Raw genomic sequence first — 23,391 nt, 5'->3', positions numbered from 1 at the left:
CTGTTACACCTGTTACTACTGGTACACCTGTTACTACTGGTACACCTGTTACTACTGGTACACCTGATACTACTGGTACACCTGTTACTACTGGTACACCTGTTACTACTGGTACACCTGTTACTACTGGTACACCTGTTACTACTGGTACACCTGTTACACCTGTTACTACTGGTACACCTGTTACACCTGTTACTACTGGTACACCTGTTACTACTGGTACACCTGTTACTACTGGTACACCTGTTACTACTGGTACACCTGTTACTACTGGTACACCTGTTACACCTGTTACTACTGGTACACCTGTTACACCTGTTACTACTGGTACACCTGTTACACCTGTTACTACTGGTACACCTGTTACTACTGGTACACCTGTTACTACTGGTACACCTGTTACACCTGTTACTACTGGCACACCTGTTACACCTGTTACTACTGGTACACCTGTTACTACTGGTACACCTGTTACTACTGGTACGCCTGTTACTACTGGTACACCTGTTACTACTGGTACACCTGTTACACCTGTTACTACTGGTACACCTGTTACTACTGGTACACCTGTTACTACTGGTACACCTGATACTACTGGTACACCTGTTACTACTGGTACACCTGTTACTACTGGTACACCTGTTACTACTGTTACACCTGTTACTACTGGTACACCTGTTACACCTGTTACTACTGGTACACCTGTTACACCTGTTACTACTGGTACACCTGTTACTACTGGTACACCTGTTACACCTGTTACTACTGGTACACCTGTTACTACTGGTACACCTGTTACTACTGGTACACCTGTTACACCTGTTACTACTGGTACACCTGTTACACCTGTTACTACTGGTACACCTGTTACTACTGGTACACCTGTTACTACTGGTACACCTGTTACTACTGGTACACCTGTTACTACTGGTACACCTGTTACTACTGGTACACATGTTAAACTTGTTACTAATGGTACACCTGTTACTACTGGTACACCTGTTACTACTGGTACACCTGTTAAACTTGTTACTACTGGTACACATGTTACACCTGTTACACCTGATACTACTGGTACACCTGTTACTACTGGTACACCTGTTACTACTGGTACACCTGTTACTACTGGTACACCTGTTACTACTGGTACACCTGTTACTAATGGTACACATGTTACACCTGTTACTACTGGTACACCTGTTAAACTTGTTACTGCGGTTACACCTGATTCTACTGATACACATGTTACACCTGTTACTATGGTTACACCTGATACTACTGTTAAACCTGATACTACTGTTACTACGGTTACACCTGATTCTACTGATACACATGTTACACCTGTTACTATGGTTACACCTGATTCTACTGATACACCTGTTACTACTGTTACTAGGGTTACACCTGATTCTACTGTTACACCTGATTCTACTGTTACACCTGTTACTACTGTTACACCTGTTACTACTGTTACACCTGATTATACTGTTACTACGGTTACACCTGATTCTACTGTTACACCTGATTCTACTGTTACACCTGATACTACTGTTACTACGGTTACACCTGATTCTACTGTTACCCCTGTTACTACTGTTACACCTGTTACTACTGTTACTACGGTTACACCTGATTCTACTGTTACACCTGTTATTATTGTTACACCTGTTACTACTGTTACTACGGTTACACCTGATTCTACTGTGACACCTGTTACACCTGTTACTACGGTTACACCTGATTCTACTGTTACACCTGTTATTATTGTTACACCTGTTACTACTGTTACTACGGTTACACCTGATTCTACTGTGACACCTGTTACACCTGTTACTATGGTTACACCTGATGCTACTGTTACACCTGTTTATACTGTTACTACGGTTACACCTGATACTACTGTTACACCTGATACTACTGTTACACCTGATACTACTGTTACTACGGTTACACCTGATACTACTGTTACACCTGCTGCTACTGTTACACCTGATACTACTGTTACACCTGCTGCTACTGTTACACCTGATACTACTGTTACTACGGTTACACCTGATTCTACTGTTACACCTGATTCTACTGTTACACCTGTTACTACTGTTACTACGGTTACACCTGATTCTACTGTTACACCTGATTCTACTGTTACACCTGATACTCTGTTACTACGGTTACACCTGATTATACTGTTACACCTGTTACTGCTGTTACTACGGTTACACCTGATTCTACTCCTCATGTACATAACCTGTTACCAGTTCTGATACTCCTCCTCATGTATAACATGTTATTAATTATGCTGCTGCTCCTCATGTATATAACCTGTTACCAATTCTGCTACTGTTTCTCATGTTTGCGCTGTTAGTTTCATGGTGCATCTAGCCAGAAAGGAAGGCTACCCTACACACAGAGACTCATATTTGTTTACATTGCATCACACAATAAGGTATTCTCTCAGTATTCCAAATGTCACACGATTTTATTCTGTAACGACTTATTAAAAGGCTATTCCATGGTCCTTGGAGCCGGATAAGAAGCCATGCTTAGTTAAACCTGTACCCCTACCCTAAGCCATGCTTAGTTAAACCTGTACCCCTACCCTAAGCCATGCTTAGTTAAACCTGTACCCCTACCCTAAGCCATGCTTAGTTAAACCTGTACCCCTACCCTACGCCATTCTTAGTTAAACCTACCTGAGAAGGTGATGTTGAACCCCTCGTAGGAGACAGAGAAGTCTGAGAGGAAGCGTATCTGAGCGGTGTAGTTCCCATACAGGCCTGCACTGAGGGTGGGGGGCAGTGTTGAGCCCGTTAGTCTCCACAGGGGCTCAGGGAAGCTGCCGTTCTCTGTCACCAACAGGTGGTCATGGGGAGACTCTAAGTGGAATGTATGGAAGGTGAACTGGACACCTGGTGGGGCAGGAGAGGGAGATACAAGAGTCAACTACACCTCCTGGTGGGGGAGGAGAGAGAGAGACAAGAGGCAGATACAGTCTTCCTGTTGGGGGAGGAGAGAGATTGAGAAGAGTAAACTACACTTCCTGGTAGGGGAGGAGAGAGATGGAGAAGAGTAAACTACACTTCCTGGTGGGGGAGGAGAGAGAGAGAGAGAAGTCAGATACAATCTTCCTGGTCGGGGAGGAGAGAGATAGAGAGAAGAGTCACCTACACTTCCTGGTAGGGGAGTAGAGAGAGAGACAAGAGTCAACTACACTTCCTGGTGGGGGAGGAGAGAGAGACAAGAGGCAGATACAGTCTTCCTGGTTGGGAGGAGAGAGAGAGAGAGAAGAGTCAAATACACTTCCTGGTGGGGGAGGAGAGAGAGAGACAAGAGGCAGATACAGTCTTCCTGGTCGGGGAGGAGAGAGATAGAGAGAAGAGTCAACTACACTTCCTGGTGGGGGAGGAGAGAGAGAGACAAGAGTCAACTACACTTCCTGGTGGGGGAGGAGAGAGAGAGAGAGAGACAAGAGGCAGATACAGTCTTCCTGGTGGGAGAGGAGAGATAGAGAGAAGAGTCAACTACACTTCCTGGTGGGGGAGGAGAGAGAGAGACAAGAGGCAGATACAGTCTTCCTGTTGGGGGAGGAGAGAGATTGAGAAGAGTAAACTACACTTCCTGGTAGGGGAGGAGAGAGATGGAGAAGAGTAAACTACACTTCCTGGTGGGGGAGGAGAGAGAGAGAGAGAAGTCAGATACAATCTTCCTGGTCGGGGAGGAGAGAGATAGAGAGAAGAGTCACCTACACTTCCTGGTAGGGGAGTAGAGAGAGAGACAAGAGTCAACTACACTTCCTGGTGGGGGAGGAGAGAGAGACAAGAGGCAGATACAGTCTTCCTGGTTGGGAGGAGAGAGAGAGAGAGAAGAGTCAAATACACTTCCTGGTGGGGGAGGAGAGAGAGAGACAAGAGGCAGATACAGTCTTCCTGGTCGGGGAGGAGAGAGATAGAGAGAAGAGTCAACTACACTTCCTGGTGGGGGAGGAGAGAGAGAGACAAGAGTCAACTACACTTCCTGGTGGGGGAGGAGAGAGAGAGAGAGAGACAAGAGGCAGATACAGTCTTCCTGGTGGGAGAGGAGAGATAGAGAGAAGAGTCAACTACACTTCCTGGTGGGGGAGGAGAGAGAGAGACAAGAGTCAACTACACTTCCTGGTGGGGGAGGAGAGAGAGAGAGTGAAGAGTCAACTACACTTCCTGGTGGGGGAGGAGAGAGAGAGAGAAGAGTAAACTCCACTTCCTGGTGGGGAGGAGAGAGAGACAAGAGTCAACTATACTTCCTCAAGTATACTTCCTGGTGGGGGAGGAGAGAGAGAGAGAGAAGAGTCAACTACACTTCCTGGTGGGGGAGGAGAGAGAGAGACAAGAGTCAACTATACTTCCTCAACTATACTTCCTGGTGGGGGAGGAGAGAGAGAGAGAGAGAGAAGAGTCATCTCCACTTCCTGGTGGGGGAGGAGAGAGAGAGAGAGAAGAGTCAACTCCACTTCCTGGTGGGGGAGGAGAGAGAAAATGGTCAACTACACTTCCTGGTGGGGGAGGAGAGAGAGCTGGAAGAGTCAACTACACTTCCTGGTGGGGGAGGAGAGAGAGCTGGAAGAGTCAACTCCACTTCCTGGTGGGTAACTACAGGAGAGAGAGCTGGAAGAGTCAACTCCACTTCCTGGTGGGTAACTACAGGAGAGAGCAGCAGATGGTCAGCTACTCTGGGAGGACAATAGAATATGAGATGAACATTGTTCTGTTCTAAAAGCTGATAACAGCCTTTACCTGGGGAAATAGACAAAATGTTCGTGTCCATGGATGTGTTTGGGCCTAGCAGTGGTGCAGGGATGTACAGTACCTACCATTTTCTATCGGACCAGATAAGTGAAATTACATTGTCAGTGAAATTGAATTAGACTTGAGGTGAATAGCACGCAGACAGGAGTGGTCACCTTTGCCATGGGAGGACTCTATCAGCCAGGTGCAGTTGAGGTTGTGAGGATAGAAGTCTGGAAACCCCGGAGAGAGGATGGTACCGGTGTTACCCTGAATATAGCCTCCACACAACGCTGCAGAGAGAGGGGGAGGGAGGGGGGGGGGGGAGTCAGAGTGAGAGAGTGAGAGAGCGAGAGAGAGAGAGAAAGAGAGAGAGATATAAAAACAGAGAGAGATAGAGAAACAGAGAGAGAGAGACAGAGAGAGAGAGAGAGAGAGAGATAGAGATAGAGAAACAGAGAGAGAGAGACAGAGAGAGAGACAGAAAGAGACAGAGAGAGAGAGAGAGAGATAGAGAGACAGACAGACAGAGAGACAGAGATTAATGGTGAATAAGTAGGTAGATACTAGACACATAGTGAATTATACCCAGGTTTCACCGTGCTCTACAATCCAGTTTAGCAGCCCTTCTGAAGGACATACACAGAGAAATCAATGCTGGCCTTAAAACGTGAAATAAGAAGATAAACTCTGAAGGACAACTTCAACACTTTTAACCTAGTTTTACTGTTTGATAAGGGCAAGTTCAACCTGGAGCTAAACTGGGGGTCATTTTGTGAACAGAATTCAGAATCGGGCCGTACCATCACAGCTGGGCAGGGGTCGACTCCACTGGAAGTTTGGTTCACACTCCAGGGGTTCCGGGTCACTGAGGGAGTACCCCGCGTCACAGCTGAACGTTACCAAGGCACCCACGTAGAAGTCGTTGCCGTGGCGTTGGCCGTTGACGGGGATGCCAGGGTCGACACAGTGATCTGACTGTAGCTGTAGAGCTGGGGATGAAAACACACACTGAGGTTATCACACACACACACACACACACACACACACACACACACACACACACACACACACACACACACACACACACACACACTCTCTTCCCTACTCCACAAAACACGTGTTTCAGGTGAAATAAACACCTTTACGCTTTCCTTGTGTGTTTTACACTGATGTGTTCCTGTGTGTTTTACACTGATGTGTTCCTGTGTGTTTTACCCTGATGTGTCCCTGTGTGTTTTACACTGATGTGTCCCTGTGTGTTTTACCCTGATGTGTTCCTGTGTGTTTTACCCTGATGTGTTCCTGTGTGTTTTACCCTGATGTGTTCCTGTGTGTTTTACCCTGATGTGTTCCTGTGTGTTTTACACTGATGTGTGTTTTACCCTGATGTGTTCCTGTGTGTTTTACCCTGATGTGTTCCTGTGTGTTTTACCCTGATGTGTTCCTGTGTGTTTTACCCTGATGTGTGTGTGTTTTACACTGATGTGCCCCTGTGTGTGTGACATCTTACATTATAATCAACCCTGTAATTATCAATTATTATGGATGTTGTGATTGAGATGTCTACATAGAGAAAAGGGAGTGATAATGGTTTTAATAGCACCTCATTCATAGCACCTCATTCATAGCACCTCATTCATAGCACCTCATTCATAGCACCTCATTCATAGCACCTCATTCATAGCACCTCATTCATAGCACCTCATTCATAGCACCTCATTCATAGCACCTCATGAAAATCAACGTATTAACATCACCGAAATATTTAATATTGTCACTTATAGTCCGATAAATCAGGGACCATGATTATAGCTCAGTCAGAGACCTGGCAGGATTATAGCTCAGTCAGAGACCTGGCATGATTATAGCTCAGTCAGGGACCTGGCATGATTATAGCTCAGTCAGAGACCTGGCATGATTATAGCTCAGTCAGGGACCTGGCATGATTATAGCTCAGTCAGGTATCTGGCATGATTATGGCAATTGAATAGCAAAACCAATTATTTGTAACAATGGGCTCTGTGTCAAGGCAAGGAAACTAATCTGGATTATAATATACATGTTTTGTCTTTGAGGAGAGGAAGGAAGGGATGATTTCAGAGTTCCTCTAATAGTTGCTCTGGACAATGTCTACTGGTTCTAGAAAAACACAACGTCTTACTCTCATAGTGGATGCGGAAGCCGATGTCCGAGTGGCTTTTGTCGGTGGAGAAGAGGAGGAACAGGAAGTTGGAGGTGCTGATGAGGAACTGGGGCACCTGGGTACCCTGGTAGCTACCAATTAGAGGTGAGGAGGGGAACCGCCCGTCACGCACCTCCAGGACGTCATAGTTTACCTCAGTACGAAACCTGGGGGAACAACCAATTGGTTAACAGGAATCTGGTAGAACAACCAATGTGTGAACAGCAATCGATGGGACAACTAATGGAGGAATAGCAATCTGGGGGAACAACCAACAGGTTAACAGGAATCTGGGGGAACAATCAATGGTTTAACAGGAATCTGTGGGACCATCCTCCTCAGTGAATTTCAGAAAGAAATGTAAATTGTGAAACTTTAAAAAAGAGATGGTAAATATATTCACGTCACCAAATAATTATTCAAAACACACTGTTTTGTAATGAAGGTCTACAGTAGCCTCAACAGCACTCTGTAGGGTAGTACCATGGTGTAGCTGGAGGACAGCTAGCTTCCATCCTCCTCTGGGTACATTGACTTCAATACGAAACCTAGGAGGCTTCTGGTTCTCACCCCCTTCCATGGACTTACACTGAAATTATGACAACTTCCGGAGGACATCCTCCAACCTATCAGAGCTCTTGCAGCATGAACTGACATGTTGTCCAACCAATCAAAGGATCAGAGAATGAATATAGTACTGAAAGCATCAGCTACAGCTAGCTAGCACTGCAGTGTATAAAATGTGGTGAGTAGTTGACTCAAAGAGAGAAAGACAATAGTTGAACAGTTTTGAACAAATTATATATATTTTTTTAAACTTAAAAAAGCAAGAGAAAAATAGAGCGAGAGAAAGCTAAATTTCCTAAATATTTTCACTTTCACATTCACTTACTTAGCTAGCAAGTCCAGCTAGCTAGTTTAGCCTACTCAAACACCCGTCTCAAACAGAGAGGAAAGCTATGTTAGCTAGCTGCCTATGGCTATCCAACACTGGAACTTTGTCAAGGTAAACTTTTGGTTTCTTAATTTATTACCACCGGGGCCCGCCGGTGTTACTGCTAAACTGATTGCTGACTGTACACTTTAATGCGTGATTGCAGCAGGTTAACTGACATGTTCGTTCTAGTAGCTTTCTTGACTGTAACGTTAGCTAGCTAATATGGTGACACCGATGTGTGTAGCGCTTAGCGGTTATTATATGAAGGTTTGGCTTGGAAAGGTTTCTTCGCCTGGTCACAGACAGCTGGTGTATTATGCACTGAAGTCCACAAGCGAAGGTAAAAGGTGAGAGAAGGAGAGTGTGTAGATGGGAGAAGGAATTATACAACGAGTTAAATGACCATGCTGTTTGTATGTGGCTGCTATGAAAGTGAACTGTGTTTGCGTGTGATCAGGGGTGTAGTCATTCCGCCGATTCTGTTAAAAAAGTTTTTGGGGAACAAAAGCAAACGGAACAAAACGGGGATAAACATACCTGTGAATTTGTCCGATAGAATCTCTTGTCTGCAACTGTTTGACTAACGATTACAGCCTCGATCAGCTAGATGCAGGCAAGACTTTGCATGGTGTATTGAATGTGTCACTGTCTGTCATCTCAAATTTCTCTCAACCTGTGTGCACCTACGTTGTAAACTTTCATTCATAGGCTAGGTTGTAGTAAACTCATGATGGGTATAGGGAGAATTAGAGTATCATGTAGTAGCCAAAACCTATGGATGCTACATTGAACTGAGTGAATGGAATATGAATTACAGTCATCCAATTTGCTGTAATAGAAATAAGGCCATCATAAAACAATTGTATTGTCCTCCCTTATCTTAAAAGGCACCAACCGCCACTGTATATCATTGGGAAGAACCAAGAGAGAAGAACCAATGGGTTAGCAGGAATCTGAGGGAACAACCAATGGGTTAGCAGGAATCTGAGAGAACAACCAATGGGTTAGCAGGAATCTGAGGGAACAACCAATGGGTTAGCAGGAATCTGAGGGAACAACCAATGGGTTAGCAGGAATCTGAGAGAACAACCAATGGGTTAGCAGGAATCTGAGGGAACAACCAATGGGTTAGCAGGAATCTGAGGGAACAACCAATGGGTAAGCAGGAATCTGAGAGAACAACCAATGGGTTAGCAGGAATCTGAGAGAACAACCAATGGGTTAGCAGGAATCTGAGGTAACAACCAATGGGTTAGCAGGAATCTGAGGGAACAACCAATGGGTTAGCAGGAATCTGAGGGAACAACCAATGGGTTAGCAGGAATCTGAGAGAACAACCAATGGGTTAGCAGGAATCTGAGGTAACAACCAATGGGTTAGCAGGAATCTGAGGGAACAACCAATGGGTTAGCAGGAATCTGAGAGAACAACCAATGGGTTTGCAGGAATCTGAGGGAACAACCAATGGGTTTGCAGGAATCTGAGGGAACAACCAATGGGTTTGCAGGAATCATGGAAATAGAAGGATTATTCTAATCTCATGTTTAGTGTAGTTTGGCATGACAACAGATGAAACCGCCAGATAGGTGTTACGACAGGGTACAAACCAAGTACTGGTCAGTGTTTCACAACTAATAGTAGAATAGACCAACACGTCTGGATTCATATTCAGAAGCAACGTGGAAAGCAGCATTGTTCTTGTATTGGAACAATATGTTGTACAGCATCGTGAGAGAATAAGCCTGGAGGAACGATGTGCTGCCTGCTTGAGTGACAGGGGGGTGACGCTTGGTATGTGTGGCCCGGGAAGTGGAAGCAAGCAGCAACGGGAGAGAGAGAGAGGACTCTATGGCACTCGGAGGCTACGGTAGAACGAAGCCTAATCATTAGTAACGATTATTATCTGGGTGATTATTTTTTTTACAGGCGCAGTGGTGCTCCCAAATAAAAATTCCAGGTCGCACATCAAAATATTTATGAGCAATATGGTCACACTTTAGAGCCCTGAGAGTGAGAGAAAGTGAAAAAGAGACAGAGAGAGACAGAGAGCGAGAGAGAGAGAGAGAGAGAGAGAGAGAGAGACAGAGAGAGAGAGAAACAGAGATACAGAGAGAGACAGAGAGACAGAGAGAGACAGAGTGAGAGAGAGACTGAGAGAGAGATACAGAGAGAGAGAGACAGAGAGAGAGAGAGAGAGAGACAGAGAGAGAGAGAGAGAGAGAGACAGAGTGAGAGAGAGCGACAGAGAGAGAGAGAGAGAGACAGAGTGAGAGAGAGAGACAGAGTGAGAGAGAGCGACAGAGAGAGAGAGTGACAGAGAGAGAGAGACAGTGACAGAGAGAGACAGAGAGAGACAGAGAGAGAGAGAGAGAGGCAGAGAGAGGGAGAGTAATACACAGTACGATAATGTAGGAGAAGATGGAAAAGAGAGAGAGGCAGAATGAAAGATAGTAAGGGTAGAGATAGGTAGGGAGAAAGAAGACAGTGTTGTGTCCAGACTTACTTATCAAACACGATCTTGATGGGGTATCCTGGCGGAGCCTCGATGACCCACTCACAGTTAAGAGCCTCCTTATAGAGCTCTGGCCAACCAGGGGACAGGATGATACCACTAGGGGCCTTCAGATCACCCCCACACTGAGCTGAGGAACAGGGGGAGTAGGGGGGAAAGGAGGGGAGGGGGGAGAGAGGAAGGGAGAGGAGAGGAATGGGCAGAGGGAGGGGGAGAAGAGGGGGCAGATGATGTGGGAAAAAAGGGGATGGGGAGAGGAGGGATGAGAGGTGTGAGAAGAACATAGAGCGAGGGAGAGAGAGGGAAAAAGCGACAGTCTATTATATAGTCACGGATGTGTCCAATGTGTTCACTTATCCCCATAGCTCATCTTCAAAGTCCATGTTTAACACAATACATCACCGGGACTCCGTTTCAGTCAGCCTCAGCAGGGGTCGAGGCTGTCATGGAAATAGTTGACAATTACTGGAGCTCAAGGTCAAACATCACTCCAGAGACTGACTGGGCGGTTTGGTGGAAGGGGGAGGCAAGTGTGTGTGTGTGTGTGTGTGTGTGTGTGTGTGTGTGTGTGTGTGTGTGTGTGTGTGTGTGTGTGTGTGTGTGTGTGTGTGTGTGTGTGTGTGTGTGTGTGTGTGTGTGTGTGTGTGTGTGTGTGTGTGTGTGTGTGTGTGTGTGTGTTCATGCATAAACCCTTGTGTGTATCACACTGAACAGAAAACACTTTGGTCATCACACAACAGCCTGTGATACGAGGCTAACCTGATCAACAGCCTGTGATACGAGGCTAACCTGATCAACAGCCTGTGATACGAGGCTAACCTGATCAACAGCCTGTGATACGAGGCTAACCTGATCAACAGCATGTGATACGAGGCTAATGAGGCTAACCTGATCAACAGCCTGTGATATGAGGCTAATGAGGCTAACCTGATCAACAGCCTGTGAAATGAGGCTAACCTGATCAACAGCCTGTGATATGAGGCTAACCTGATCAACAGCATGTGAAATGAGGCTGACCTGATCAACAGCCTGTGATACGAGGCTAACCTGATCAACAGCCTGTGAAATGAGGCTGACCTGATCAACAGCATGTGATACGAGGCTAATGAGGCTAACCTGATCAACAGCCTGTGAAATGAGGCTAACCTGATCAACAGCCTGTGATATGAGGCTAACCTGATCAACAGCCTGTGATACGAGGCTAACCTGATCAACAGCCTGTGATATGAGGCTAACCTGATCAACAGCCTGTGATATGAGGCTAACCTGATCAACAGCCTGTGAAATGAGGCTAACCTGATCAACAGCATGTGATATGAGGCTGACCTGATCAACAGCCTGTGATATGAGGCTAGCCTGATCAACAGCATGTGATATGAGGCTAACCTGATCAACAGCCTGTGATACGAGGCTAACCTGATCAACAGCCTGTGATATGAGGCTAATGAGGCTAACCTGATCAACAGCCTGTGAAATGAGGCTAACCTAATCAACAGCCTGTGAAATGAGGCTAACCTGATCAACAGCCTGTGAAATTAGGCTAACCTGATCAACAGCCTGTGATGTGAGGCTAACCTGATCAACAGCCTGTGATGTGAGGCTAACCTGATCAACAGCCTGTGGTATGAGGCTAACCTGATCAACAGCATGTGAAATGATGCTGACATGTCTGCTTGCTAATGTGCCCGTCGTGAATAGCTTGTCAATACTGCCTGTGGTTCATTATGCAGTGATCTGTATTGTGTTGTAAAAATGAAGAAAAAAAACAGCCAATTGTCTTCGCCGGTTCATCGATTGTCATTACAAATGTCCGACACCATGTTTTATTGGCTTTTACCAATTGATCTTCAGTACCCAGATGTAACTGATCCATTGATCTGACGCCTGTGGTTCACATGCTATGCTATCACCTAGCATACTGTTTCAAACGCTACGCTATCACCTGGCATACTTCTTCATACGCTACGCTATCACCTGGCATACTGTTTCATACGCTACACTATCACCTGGCACACTGTAATGAATCACTAGTACTAGATGGTACTATCACCTGGCATACTGTAATGAATCACTAGCACTACACGGTACTATCACCTAGCATACTGTAATGAATCACTAGCACTAGACGGTACTATCACCTAGCATACTGTAATGAATCACTAGTACTAGATGGTACTATCACCTGGCATACTGTAATGAATCACTAGTACTAGGTGGTACTATCACCTAGCATACTGTAATGAATCACTAGCACTACATGGTACTATCACCTGGCACACTGTAATGAATCACTAGTACTAGGTGGTACGATCACCTAGCATACTGTAATGAATCACTAGTACTAGGTGGTACTATCACCTAGCATACTGTAATGAATCACTAGTACTAGATGGTACTATCACCTTGCATACTGTAATGAATCACTAGTACTAGATGGTACTATCACCTTGCATACTGTAATGAATCACTAGTACTAGATGGTACTATCACCTTGCATACTGTAATGAATCACTAGTACTAGATGGTACTATCACGTGGCATACTGTAATGAATCACTAGTACTAGATGGTACTATCACGTGGCATACTGTAATGAGTCAAAATGTAGCTGACTGTGTTCTGCAGGCTGTAAAACCTTCTCCAATGTTTTTTTGAGTTGTGGTAGTTTCAGCAGGGCATACTACCCGATTTCCCCCCTGATCGATATCAGTGATTTATTGCCACTTGTCTGCATGGTATTTCATGGTACCTGCTATTGTTGCACATGTATGTGTCGATAGAACATTTTATGTTTAGGTTTTTCAATATATCACAAAGTGTTTTTGCATATTGGTTATTGATGTGGACACGTTAAACCTGTGTTGACATTGGGCCATATATCGAAATATCTTGTCAACAGGAAGCAGTGACAACCTAGTAGCCTAGTGGTTAGAGTGTTGGGCCAGTAACCAGCAGGTAGCCTAGTGGTTAGAGTGTTGGGCCGGTAGCCTAGTGGTTAGAGCGTTGGGCCAGAAACCAGCAGGTAGCCTAGTGGTTAGAGTGTTGGACTAGTAACCAGCAGGTAGTCTAGTGGTTAGAGTGTTGGGCCAGTAACCAGCAGGTAGCCTAGTGGTTAGAGCAGGTAGCCTGGTGGTTAGAGAGTTGGGCCAGTAACCAGCAGGTAGCCTAGTGGTTAGAGTGTTGGGCCGGTAGCCTAGTGGTTAGAGCGTTGGGCCAGAAACCAGCAGGTAGCCTAGTGGTTAGAGCAGGTAGCCTGGTGGTTAGAGAGTTGGGCCAGTAACCAGCAGGTAGCCTAGTGGTTAGAGTGTTGGGCCGGTAGCCTAGTGGTTAGAGCGTTGGGCCAGTAACCAGCAGGTAGCCTAGTGGTTAGAGTGTTGGACTAGTAACCAACAGGTAGCCTAGTGGTTAAAGTGTTGGGCCAGTAACCAGCAGGTAGCCTAGTGGTTAGAGCGTTGGACTAGTAACCAGCAGGTAGCCTAGTGGTTAGAGTGTTGGACTAGTAACCAACAGGTAGCCTACTGGTTAAAGTGTTGGGCCAGTAACCAGCAGGTAGCCTAGTGGTTAGAGTGTTGGACTAGTAACCAACAGGTAGCCTAGTGGTTAGAGCGTTGGACTAGTAACCGAAAGGTTGCTGGATCAAACAAGGTAAAAATCTGTCACTCTGCCTCTGAACAAGGCAGTTAACCCACTGATCCTAGACCGTCATTGTAAATAATAATTTGTTTTTAATTAACTGACTTGCCTAGTTAAAGGATAAAACAGCATCAATCAATCAATTTTATTTTATATAGCCCTTCGTACATCAGCTAATATCTCGAAGTGCTGTACAGACACCCAGCCTAAAACCCCAAACAGCTAGTAATGCAGGTGTAGAAGCATAATTTTCAACTTAAGTTTAAGGGAATAAAAAAAATTAAAAACTGTCAAACATTAATTTACAAAGTTGTACTAAAAGCGGGTAACAACGGCTGGTCAATTACAAAAACATCCCGTGATTTATTTATTTATTTTGAAAAAACACCAGAAATCTCCAAAGCGGGTTTGCTTTGCCTACCTTAGATATTAATTTAGGATAATTTAGGAAAGGAAATGGCTTTAGCACTAGCTTGCATTATCAGATATACATTCTTAGCAGCGGCTCTAGGATTTAACTAGGCAAGTCAGTAATGAGCAAATTCATGTTTTACAATGACGGCCTACTCCGGCTAAACTTTATCATAACCCAGACGACGCCGGGCCAATTGTGCGCCGCCCTATGCGACTCCCAATCACAGCCGGTTATGATACAGTCCTGGATCGAACCAGGGTCTGTAGTGAGGCCTCTAGCACTGAGATGCAGTGCCTTAGACCGCTGTGATACAGCCTGGAATCTAACCAGGGTCTGTAGTGACGCCTCTAGCACTGAGAACTAGTGCCTTAGACCGCTGTGATACAGCCTGGAATCTAACCAGGGTCTGTAGTGACTCCTCTAGCACTGAGATGCAGTGCCTTAGACCGCTGTGATACAGCCTGGAATGGAACCAGGGTCTGTAGTGACGCCTCTAACACTGAGATGTAGTGCCTTAGACCGCTGTGATACAGCCTGGAATGGAACCAGGGTCTGTAGTGACGCCTCTAGCACTGAGATGCAGTGCCTTAGACCGCTGTGATACAGCCTGGAATCTAACCAGGGTCTGTAGTGACGCCTCTAGCACTGAGATGCAGTGCCTTAGACCGCTGTGATACAGCCTGGAATCTAACCAGGGTCTGTAGTGACGCCTCTAGCACTGAGATGCAGTGCCTTAGACCGCTGTGATACAGCCTGGAATGGAACCAGGGTCTGTAGTGTCGTCTCTAGCACTGAGATGCAGTGCCTTAGACCGCTGTGATACAGCCTGGAATCTAACCAGGGTCTGTAGTGACGCCTCTAGCACTGAGATGCAGTGCCTTAGACCGCTGTGATACAGCCTGGAATCTAACCAGGGTCTGTAGTGACGCCTCTAGCACTGAGACGCAGTGCCTTAGACCGCTGTGATACAGCCTGGAATCTAACCAGGGTCTGTAGTGACGCCTCTAGCACTGAGATGCAGTGCCTTAGACCGCTGTGATACAGCCTGGAATCTAACCAGGGTCTGTAGTGACGCCTCTAGCACTGAAATGCAGTGCCTTAGACCGCTGTGATACAGCCTGGAATCTAACCAGGGTCTGTAGTGACGCCTCTGGCACTGAGACGCAGTGCCTTAGACCGCTGTGATACAGCCTGGAATGGAACCAGGGTCTGTAGTGTCGCCTCTAGCACTGAGATGCAGTGCCTTAGACCGCTGTGATACAGCCTGGAATCTAACCAGGGTCTGTAGTGACGCCTCTAGCACTGAGATGCAGTGCCTTAGACCGCTGTGATACAGCCTGGAATCTAACCAGGGTCTGTAGTGACGCCTCTAGCACTGAGACGCAGTGCCTTAGACCTCTGCACCACTTGGCAGCTACTGTATACACAGGGGACTAAAGTACTGTACCTCCCTGGGGTGGTTTATCACTCAAACAAGGTTTGCTAGGTACGGCAAATCCGGATTGGTTGTCTTGGAGGGAGGTGTCAGGCCCTGTTTAAAAGGGCAGGAACATTTGCTATAGAGACAGAGTGAAAAGCTATAGGATTGGTAACATTGTAGTGATTTTACAGTTTGAGAGAACAATCACTTTGTCAGTATTTCACCTTGGGTCGCATGGAGCATTAGACCCAGTTGATAGAATCTTAAATAGCTTTTCACGGCGCCCACAACGCCCCCGTCCTCCCCCAAAAACGAAAAAGTAATCTGTCTTTTCCCACTACACCTGTCCTTGCTGATAAAGACTTAGTAAAATGTACTTCACACGTTGTTGTCTAACCTAACTGCTGTATCTTAAGACGAATGTATGTAAGTCACTCTGGATAAGAGAGTCTGCTAAAATTACTCAAATGTCAAATGTAAAGAGAGAAAGCTGAGGAGGTGTCCTCTCCTCTCACCTTCACAGCGTGGTACAGCGTTGTCCCAGACCACGTTTCCATCCTTCAGGATACAGGAGACCGTCTGGGAGCCATGGGTCTTCACAAAGCCCTCCTCACACAGGAAGGAGATGGAGCTGCCCAGCTGAAGGTTCTCACCAAACCTCTTCCCATTCACTGGAACGCCCGGGTCTGGACACTCGTTGTGGCGGAACGCTGGGGAGAGAGAGAGAGACAGAGAGAGAGAGAGAGAGAGAGAGAGAGAGAGAGAGAGAGAGAGAGAGAGAGAGAGAGAGAGAGAGAGAGAGAGAGAGAGAGAGAGAGAGAGAGAGAGAGCGAGAGGGGTTGAGAGAGAGACAGAGAGAGACAGAGAGAGACAGAGAGAGACAGAGAGAGACAGAGAGAGACAGAGATTAATGGTGAATAAGTAGGTAGCTTGGTTTGTTTTGTTTCTCTTCCTTGTTATTTAAATTGATATACCCTTGGCTGGTAGCCTTGGAGATGAGAATTGGCCCAGGTCAACTGGGCTTCATGAACGAGCTACCTGTCAGGTTAGAGTGGAGATCCCAGCTCACCTCATATGTACACGGTGACAGACTTCCACATTGTCTCTCTTGTTGCTACTTGGCTACCTGCCAAACTTTAAAAAAATACGGGTTTTACTCTTAATAACCATTTAATCAAACTCTGTATTTAACAAGTTAACCAACGTCTTATTTTTGTCCGAACACAACTTTTTTTAAATCTACTTTTTTTTTATTCCACGGACACTTTCTCTACCGTAGATCTGCAGGACCTCCTCTAAGTAACACCTTGCCATTGCAGTCGTTGTACTCTAGTAATTGTAATTGTAATTGTCTCTAGTCCCCTACCAGTTGGGGGAGTTGTGAGCTCTACAACAGTAAGTGTCTCTAGTCCCCTACCAGTTAGGGGGAGTTGAGAGCTCTACAGCAGTAAGTGTCTCTAGTCCCCTACCAATTAGGGCGAGTTGTGAGCTCTACAGCAGTAAGTGTCTCTAGTCCCCTACCAGTTAGGGCGAGTTGTGAGCTCTACAGCAGTAAGTGTCTCTAGTCCCCTACCAGTTAGGGCGAGTTGTGAGCTCTACAGCAGTAAGTGTCTCTAGTCCCCTACCAGTTAGGGCGAGTTGTGAGCTCTACAGCAGTAAGTGTCTCTAGTCCCCTACCAGTTGGGGCGAGTTGTGAGCTCTACAGCAGTAAGTGTCTCTAGTCCCCTACCAGTTAGGGCGAGTTGTGAGCTCTACAGCAGTAAGTGTCTCTAGTCCCCTACCAGTTAGGGCGAGTTGTGAGCTCTACAGCAGTAAGTGTCTCTAGTCCCCTACCAGTTAGGGCGAGTTGTGAGCTCTACAGCAGTAAGTGTCTCTAGTCCCCTACCAGTTAGGGCGAGTTGTGAGCTCTACAGCAGTAAGTGTCTCTAGTCCCCTACCAGTTAGGGCGAGTTGTGAGCTCTACAGCAGTAAGTGTCTCTAGTCCCCTACCAGTTAGGGCGAGTTGTGAGCTCTACAGCAGTAAGTGTCTCTAGTCCCCTACCAGTTAGGGCGAGTTGTGAGCTCTACAGCAGTAAGTGTCTCTAGTCCCCTACCAGTTAGGGCGAGTTGTGAGCTCTACAGCAGTAAGTGTCTCTAGTCCCCTACCAGTTAGGGCGAGTTGTGAGCTCTACAGCAGTAAGTGTCTCTAGTCCCCTACCAGTTAGGGCGAGTTGTGAGCTCTACAGCAATAAGTGTCTCTAGTCCCCTACCAGTTAGGGCGAGTTGTGAGCTTTACAGCAGTAAGTGTCTCTAGTCCCCTACCAGTTAGGGCGAGTTGTGAGCTCTACAGCAGTAAGTGTCTCTAGTCCCCTACCAGTTAGGGGGAGTTGTGAGCTCTACAGCAGTAAGTGTCTCTAGTCCCCTACCAATTAGGGGGAGTTGAGAGCTCTACAGCAGTAAGTGTCTCTAGTCCCCTACCAGTTAGGGCGAGTTGTGAGCTCTACAGCAGTAAGTGTCTCTAGTCCCCTACCAATTAGGGGGAGTTGAGAGCTCTACAGCAGTAAGTGTCTCTAGTCCCCTACCAGTTAGGGGGAGTTGAGAGCTCTACAGCAGTAAGTGTCTCTAGTCCCCTACCAATTAGGGGGAGTTGAGAGCTCTACAGCTCTAAGTCTAAGTTTCCTGTCCTTTGTAGGGTTTTCTTTTGTTTTTCTCTTCTTGGGTACATTTACTGGGTCTCATGGTGGGTGTCTTTTAGGTCCCAGTTGTTGTTGCTAGTTAACTTTCAGTGGACACCCCCATGAGTATCTTTCAGAACCGCTCCTAGAACTCCACTTGTTTCATTTTGGTTTCTGTCAGTGACTCTTTGTCCCCCTTCTCTATGAGCGACATTGTTTTGGGAACGTAACACTCTACAGCAGAATCGCACAACTCAATCGCTGGTTGAAAACTGTCCATCCCATAATATACACTTGTAGATAACTGTAGATAACTGGCCCTCTTTCTGGGACCCACAGACAGGACCCACAAAACAGGAGCAAGCCTGGCATGCAGAGGTGTGACGGACTCCATCCTAGCTGGATGGGTGCTTTCATCTTATCTAGTAACATAGACAGGGCTCTAACTCCTCTAGCTCCACAATGAGATAGGGTGCAGGCCAGGCAGCAGGCTGTTATCCAGCAGGTGTAGTCAGGACAGTTTTCACCTTATCAATCTCACTGGAATAAAGACCTCCTCCATTCCTGTCGTGACTTGAAAGAGATTGTGATAATTCCTCACATCTCAAAATAGGTTAATACTTAATGTTAGATCTCTCACTTCCAAGGCAGTCAATTAACGAATCACTGATCGTAAGTGTGACGGGATTGGGCTGACTGAAACATGGCTCAAGCCTAATAAAGGAACTTCTTAGCGTCCCGTTAGCAGGACACCTGTCAACAACATCCGGTGAAAGTGAATATTCGTAATATTAAACATTTATGAACATACAAGTATTTTATATCGGTTAAAATCTTAAATTCTTGTTCATCTAACTGCATTGTCCAATTTAAAATAGGCTTTACAGTGAAAGCATACCATGCGATTTTTTGAGGACGGCGCCCCACAACATATTTTTCAACCAGCACAGGCTTCATAAAATCACAAATAGCATTTAAATAATCACTTACTTTTTTGAACATTTACCTCTGTTTGCAATACCAAGGGTCCCAGCTACAACATGCATGGTGGTTTTGTTAGATAAAGTCCTTCTTTCTATGCCAAAAAGTCTGTTTAGTTGGCGCCATCGATTTCAGTAATCCACTCGTTCAACATGCAGAGAAAGGAATCCAAAAAGCTACTGCTAAACTTTGTTAAAACAACTAAAACTATGTTTCTATTTAATCCTCAGATACCCTAAAATGTAAATAAACTGTAATATTTCATACGGAAAGAAGTATGTTCTATAGAAAAGTACCATTAGCAGGTGCGCGTCCTCTTCGTCGTACGCACACAGACTGATTTCCATCTCTGACTCCCTGTATCAAAACTCTAAAATTCGTCCTTGTTTTGGAAGAAACAAGCCTGAAACCTTGAAGAAAGACTGTTGACATCTAGTGGAAGGCAGAGGAATTGCAATTAGAGAGCTGGAATTGTATAGGACCCATAGCTTTCCATTGTAATAGCATGGGATCTCAAAAAAAAAATTCTGGTTGGTTTTTCTTTGGATTTTCACCTACCATATCAATTGTGTTATAGTCTCATACATTATGTTAACATTTCTACAAACTTCAAGAGGTCTGTCCTCCTGGTTACAAGTGGTCATATCCCCTGCGCATACCACAAAGGCGGAGGTGTTGCTAACATTTACGACAGCAAAAAGACAGCGTTTTCAGAGCTTCTAGTCATGAAATCTATGCAGCCAACTCAATCACTTTTTATAGCTACTGTTTACAGGCCTCCTGGGCCATATACAGCGTTCCTCACTGAGTTCCCTGAATTCCTATCGGACCTTGTAGTCATAGCAGATAATACTCTAATTTTGGTTGACTTTAATATTCAGATGGTAAAGTCCACAGACCCACTCCAAAAGGCTTTCGGAGCCATCATCGACTCAGTGGGTTTTGTCCAACATGTCTCTGGACCTACTCACTGTCACAGTCATACTCTGGACCTAGTTTTGTCCCGTGGAATAAATATTGTGGATCTTAATGTTTTTCCTCATAATCCTGGTCTATCATTTTACAATCGCAACAAATAATCTGCATAGACCCCAAGGATTATCAAAAAGCTGCGATATGAATTCTAAGATAACTCAAATATTCCTAGATGCCTTTCCAGACTCCCTCCACCAAGGACGTCGGAGAACAACAATCACCTAACTGAGGACTTTCAAATTGGAAGTCTTCCAACCAGCTTGGAAAGATGGTACCATGCAAAATCGAAGAGCCCTCACTGCTGCTCCATCAACCCTACTTTTCCAACCTGATTGAGGAGAATCCAAATTGTTTTTTTTGTTATATAATGTTGCAAAGCTACTTAAAAAGCAACGTTCCCCAAGTGAGGATGGCTTTCACTTCAGCAGTGATGAAGTCATTAACTTTGACGATTTAGAAATAATTTTATGGACTCCTCTTTGAATCTGCGTATTTCTCCAAAGCTCAGTTGTCCTGAGTCTGCACAGAACTGCCAGGACCTAAGATCAATGAAGCCACTCAAGGTTTTTAATCCTGTATCTCTCAACACTTTCACTAAAATAGTCAAGGCCTCTACACCTTCAAGCTGTATGCTGCACCCTATTCCAACTAAACTACTGAAAGAGCTGCTTCCTGTGCTTGGCCCTCCTATGTTGAACATAATAAACGGCTCTCTATCCACCGGATGTGAACCAAACTCACTAAAAGGGGCAGTATTAAAAGCCTCTATTGCAAAAGCCAAACCTTGACCTGGAAAACAAAACAAAAACTATTGGCCTATATCGAATCTCCAATTCCTAAAAAACAATAACATGTAAAAAGCTGTTGCTCGGCAACTCACTGCCTTCCTGAAGACACATAATGAAACGCTTCAGTCTTGTTTTAGACCCCATCATAGCACGAGACTGCACTTGTGAAGGTGGTAAATTACCTTTTTAACGGCGTCAGACCGAGGCTCTGCATCTGTCCTCGTGCTCCGAGACCTTAGTGCTGCTTTTGATACCATCGATCACCACATTCTTTTGGAGAGACTGGAAACCCAAAATGGTCTACACGGACAAGTTCTGGCCTGGTTTAGATCTTATCTGTCGGAAAGATATCAGTTTGTCTCTGTGGATGGTTTGTCCTCTGACAAATCAACTGTAAATGCTTTGGTGGTCCTCAAAGATCCGTTTTAGGACCATTATATGTGACCGACTACCTCGATTCAGTCTTATGTAAAAGTAATTCTGTTTTGAAAGTTAATAAACTTGTAACCCCACTTTTGAGAATGGCAACTTCAACGTTTTGCTACACCTACTGGAGAGTTTTGTTTAAACCCATTCAGCATTGTTCACACCCTCTTAACGTCTCTTGGGTAGGGGGCAGCATTCGGAATTTTGGATGAAATGCATGCCCAAATTAAATTAAACAACCAAATTAAACTGCCTGCTTCTCAGGCCCAGAAGATATGATATGCATATAACTGGTTGATTTGGATAGAAAACACTCTAAAGTTTCCAAAACCGTTAAAATAGTGTCTGTGGGTATAACATAACTGATTTGGCAGGCAAAAACCTGAGAAAAATCCATTCAGGAAGTTTTTTTCTTTTTGGTTTTGTAGTTTTCTTATCAATGCCATTACAGTATCCATTGACTTAGGACTCAAATTGCAGTTTCTATGCCTTCCACTAGATGTCAACAGTCTTCAGAAATTGTTTCAGGCTTGTATTCTGAAAGTAAGAGCAGTCTGAATGAGTGGACCCTGCCGTGTCACAGAGCTTTTTCATGCGCGAGACCGAGAGAGTGTGTTTCTTGTTTACCTTTGGATATAAATATGAACTTTACCGAACAAAACATGCATGTATTGTGTAACATGAAGTCCTATGAGTGTCATCTGATGAAGATCATCAAAGGTAAGAAATTCATTTTATCTCTATTTCTAAATTGTGTAACTGTTCTACCTGGCTGGCTACTGTTTGTAATGATTTGTCTAGTGGGCTATGTTCTCAAATAATCATAAGGTATGCTTTCGCCGTAAAGCATTTTAAAAATCTGACACCGTGGTTGGATTCACAAGAAGTTAATCTTTCAACCTATGTAAAATATGTTTTGTTTTCTGAATTTTATAATGAGTATTTCTGTATTTGAATTTGGCGCCAAGCAGTTTCACTGGCTGTTGAAGAGGTGGGATGCTACCGTCTCACGTGCCCAAGAGAGGTTAAGCCTTAGCCCCACCTATCTCATTAAGGATTCACATGTGAGGCCATGTGCTAAACAGAGTGAGTACGGTAGTGTAGTAAACAACCAAATATTTAAATACTAAAAGTGATGAAAGTAGTAGCCTACAATAAATAAAAACTCCAGGTTAAAATACACTTTATCTAGTCTTTGGCCTTTTTCATAATCTGACTTTGGTACAGGTCGTGTTGTTCTTCACATGACTGCCTGGTAAAACAGACATTATATCAAATATATATCTTTTTTATTTGTCACAGGATACAGAAGGTGTAGACTATACAGTGAAACAGTTACTTGCATATTTGCATAGTAGCAATATCAATAGCAATATCAAAAATAGAACGTGTCCAGCTAAATACTATACAAATATTATTAAGTATTAATCAAATTTCAATCAAATGTATTTATAAAGCCCTTCTTACATCAGCTGATGTGTCAAAGTGCTGTACAGAAACCCAGCCTAAAACCCCAAACAGCAAGCAATGCAGGTGTAGAAGCACGGTGGCTAGGAAAAACTCCCTAGAAAGGTCAAAACCTAGGAAGAAACCTAGAGAGGAACCAGGCTATGAGGGGTGGCCAGTCCTCTTCTGGCTGTGCTGGGTTGAGATTATAACAGAACATGGCCAAGATGTTCAAATGTTAATATTAGATGATGCTTACC

The 23,391-nt window shown here is 44.9% G+C and overlaps 1 protein-coding gene across 1 annotated transcript in view; it reads right to left on the bottom strand.

The window, feature by feature from the left end:
* Positions 1 to 23,391, bottom strand: part of LOC139555342 (CUB and sushi domain-containing protein 2-like) — a 993,500-nt gene that overhangs the window by 436,274 nt on the left and 533,835 nt on the right. Inside the window, exons 17-22 of the mRNA XM_071369058.1 lie at positions 16,377 to 16,571; positions 10,386 to 10,524; positions 6,925 to 7,112; positions 5,564 to 5,752; positions 4,937 to 5,053; positions 2,694 to 2,909 (exon numbers count right to left, since the gene is read on the bottom strand). Coding sequence (XP_071225159.1) covers positions 2,694 to 2,909; positions 4,937 to 5,053; positions 5,564 to 5,752; positions 6,925 to 7,112; positions 10,386 to 10,524; positions 16,377 to 16,571 — 1,044 coding nt within the window. The remainder of the gene's footprint in view (positions 1 to 2,693; positions 2,910 to 4,936; positions 5,054 to 5,563; positions 5,753 to 6,924; positions 7,113 to 10,385; positions 10,525 to 16,376; positions 16,572 to 23,391) is intronic.

The sequence above is a fragment of the Salvelinus alpinus genome, chromosome 26, assembly GCF_045679555.1.
Source record: "Salvelinus alpinus chromosome 26, SLU_Salpinus.1, whole genome shotgun sequence".
NCBI lineage: Eukaryota > Metazoa > Chordata > Actinopteri > Salmoniformes > Salmonidae > Salvelinus > Salvelinus alpinus.
The sequence above is the reverse complement of the archived record's forward strand: the minus strand, read 5'-3'. Positions and strand labels throughout refer to the sequence as shown.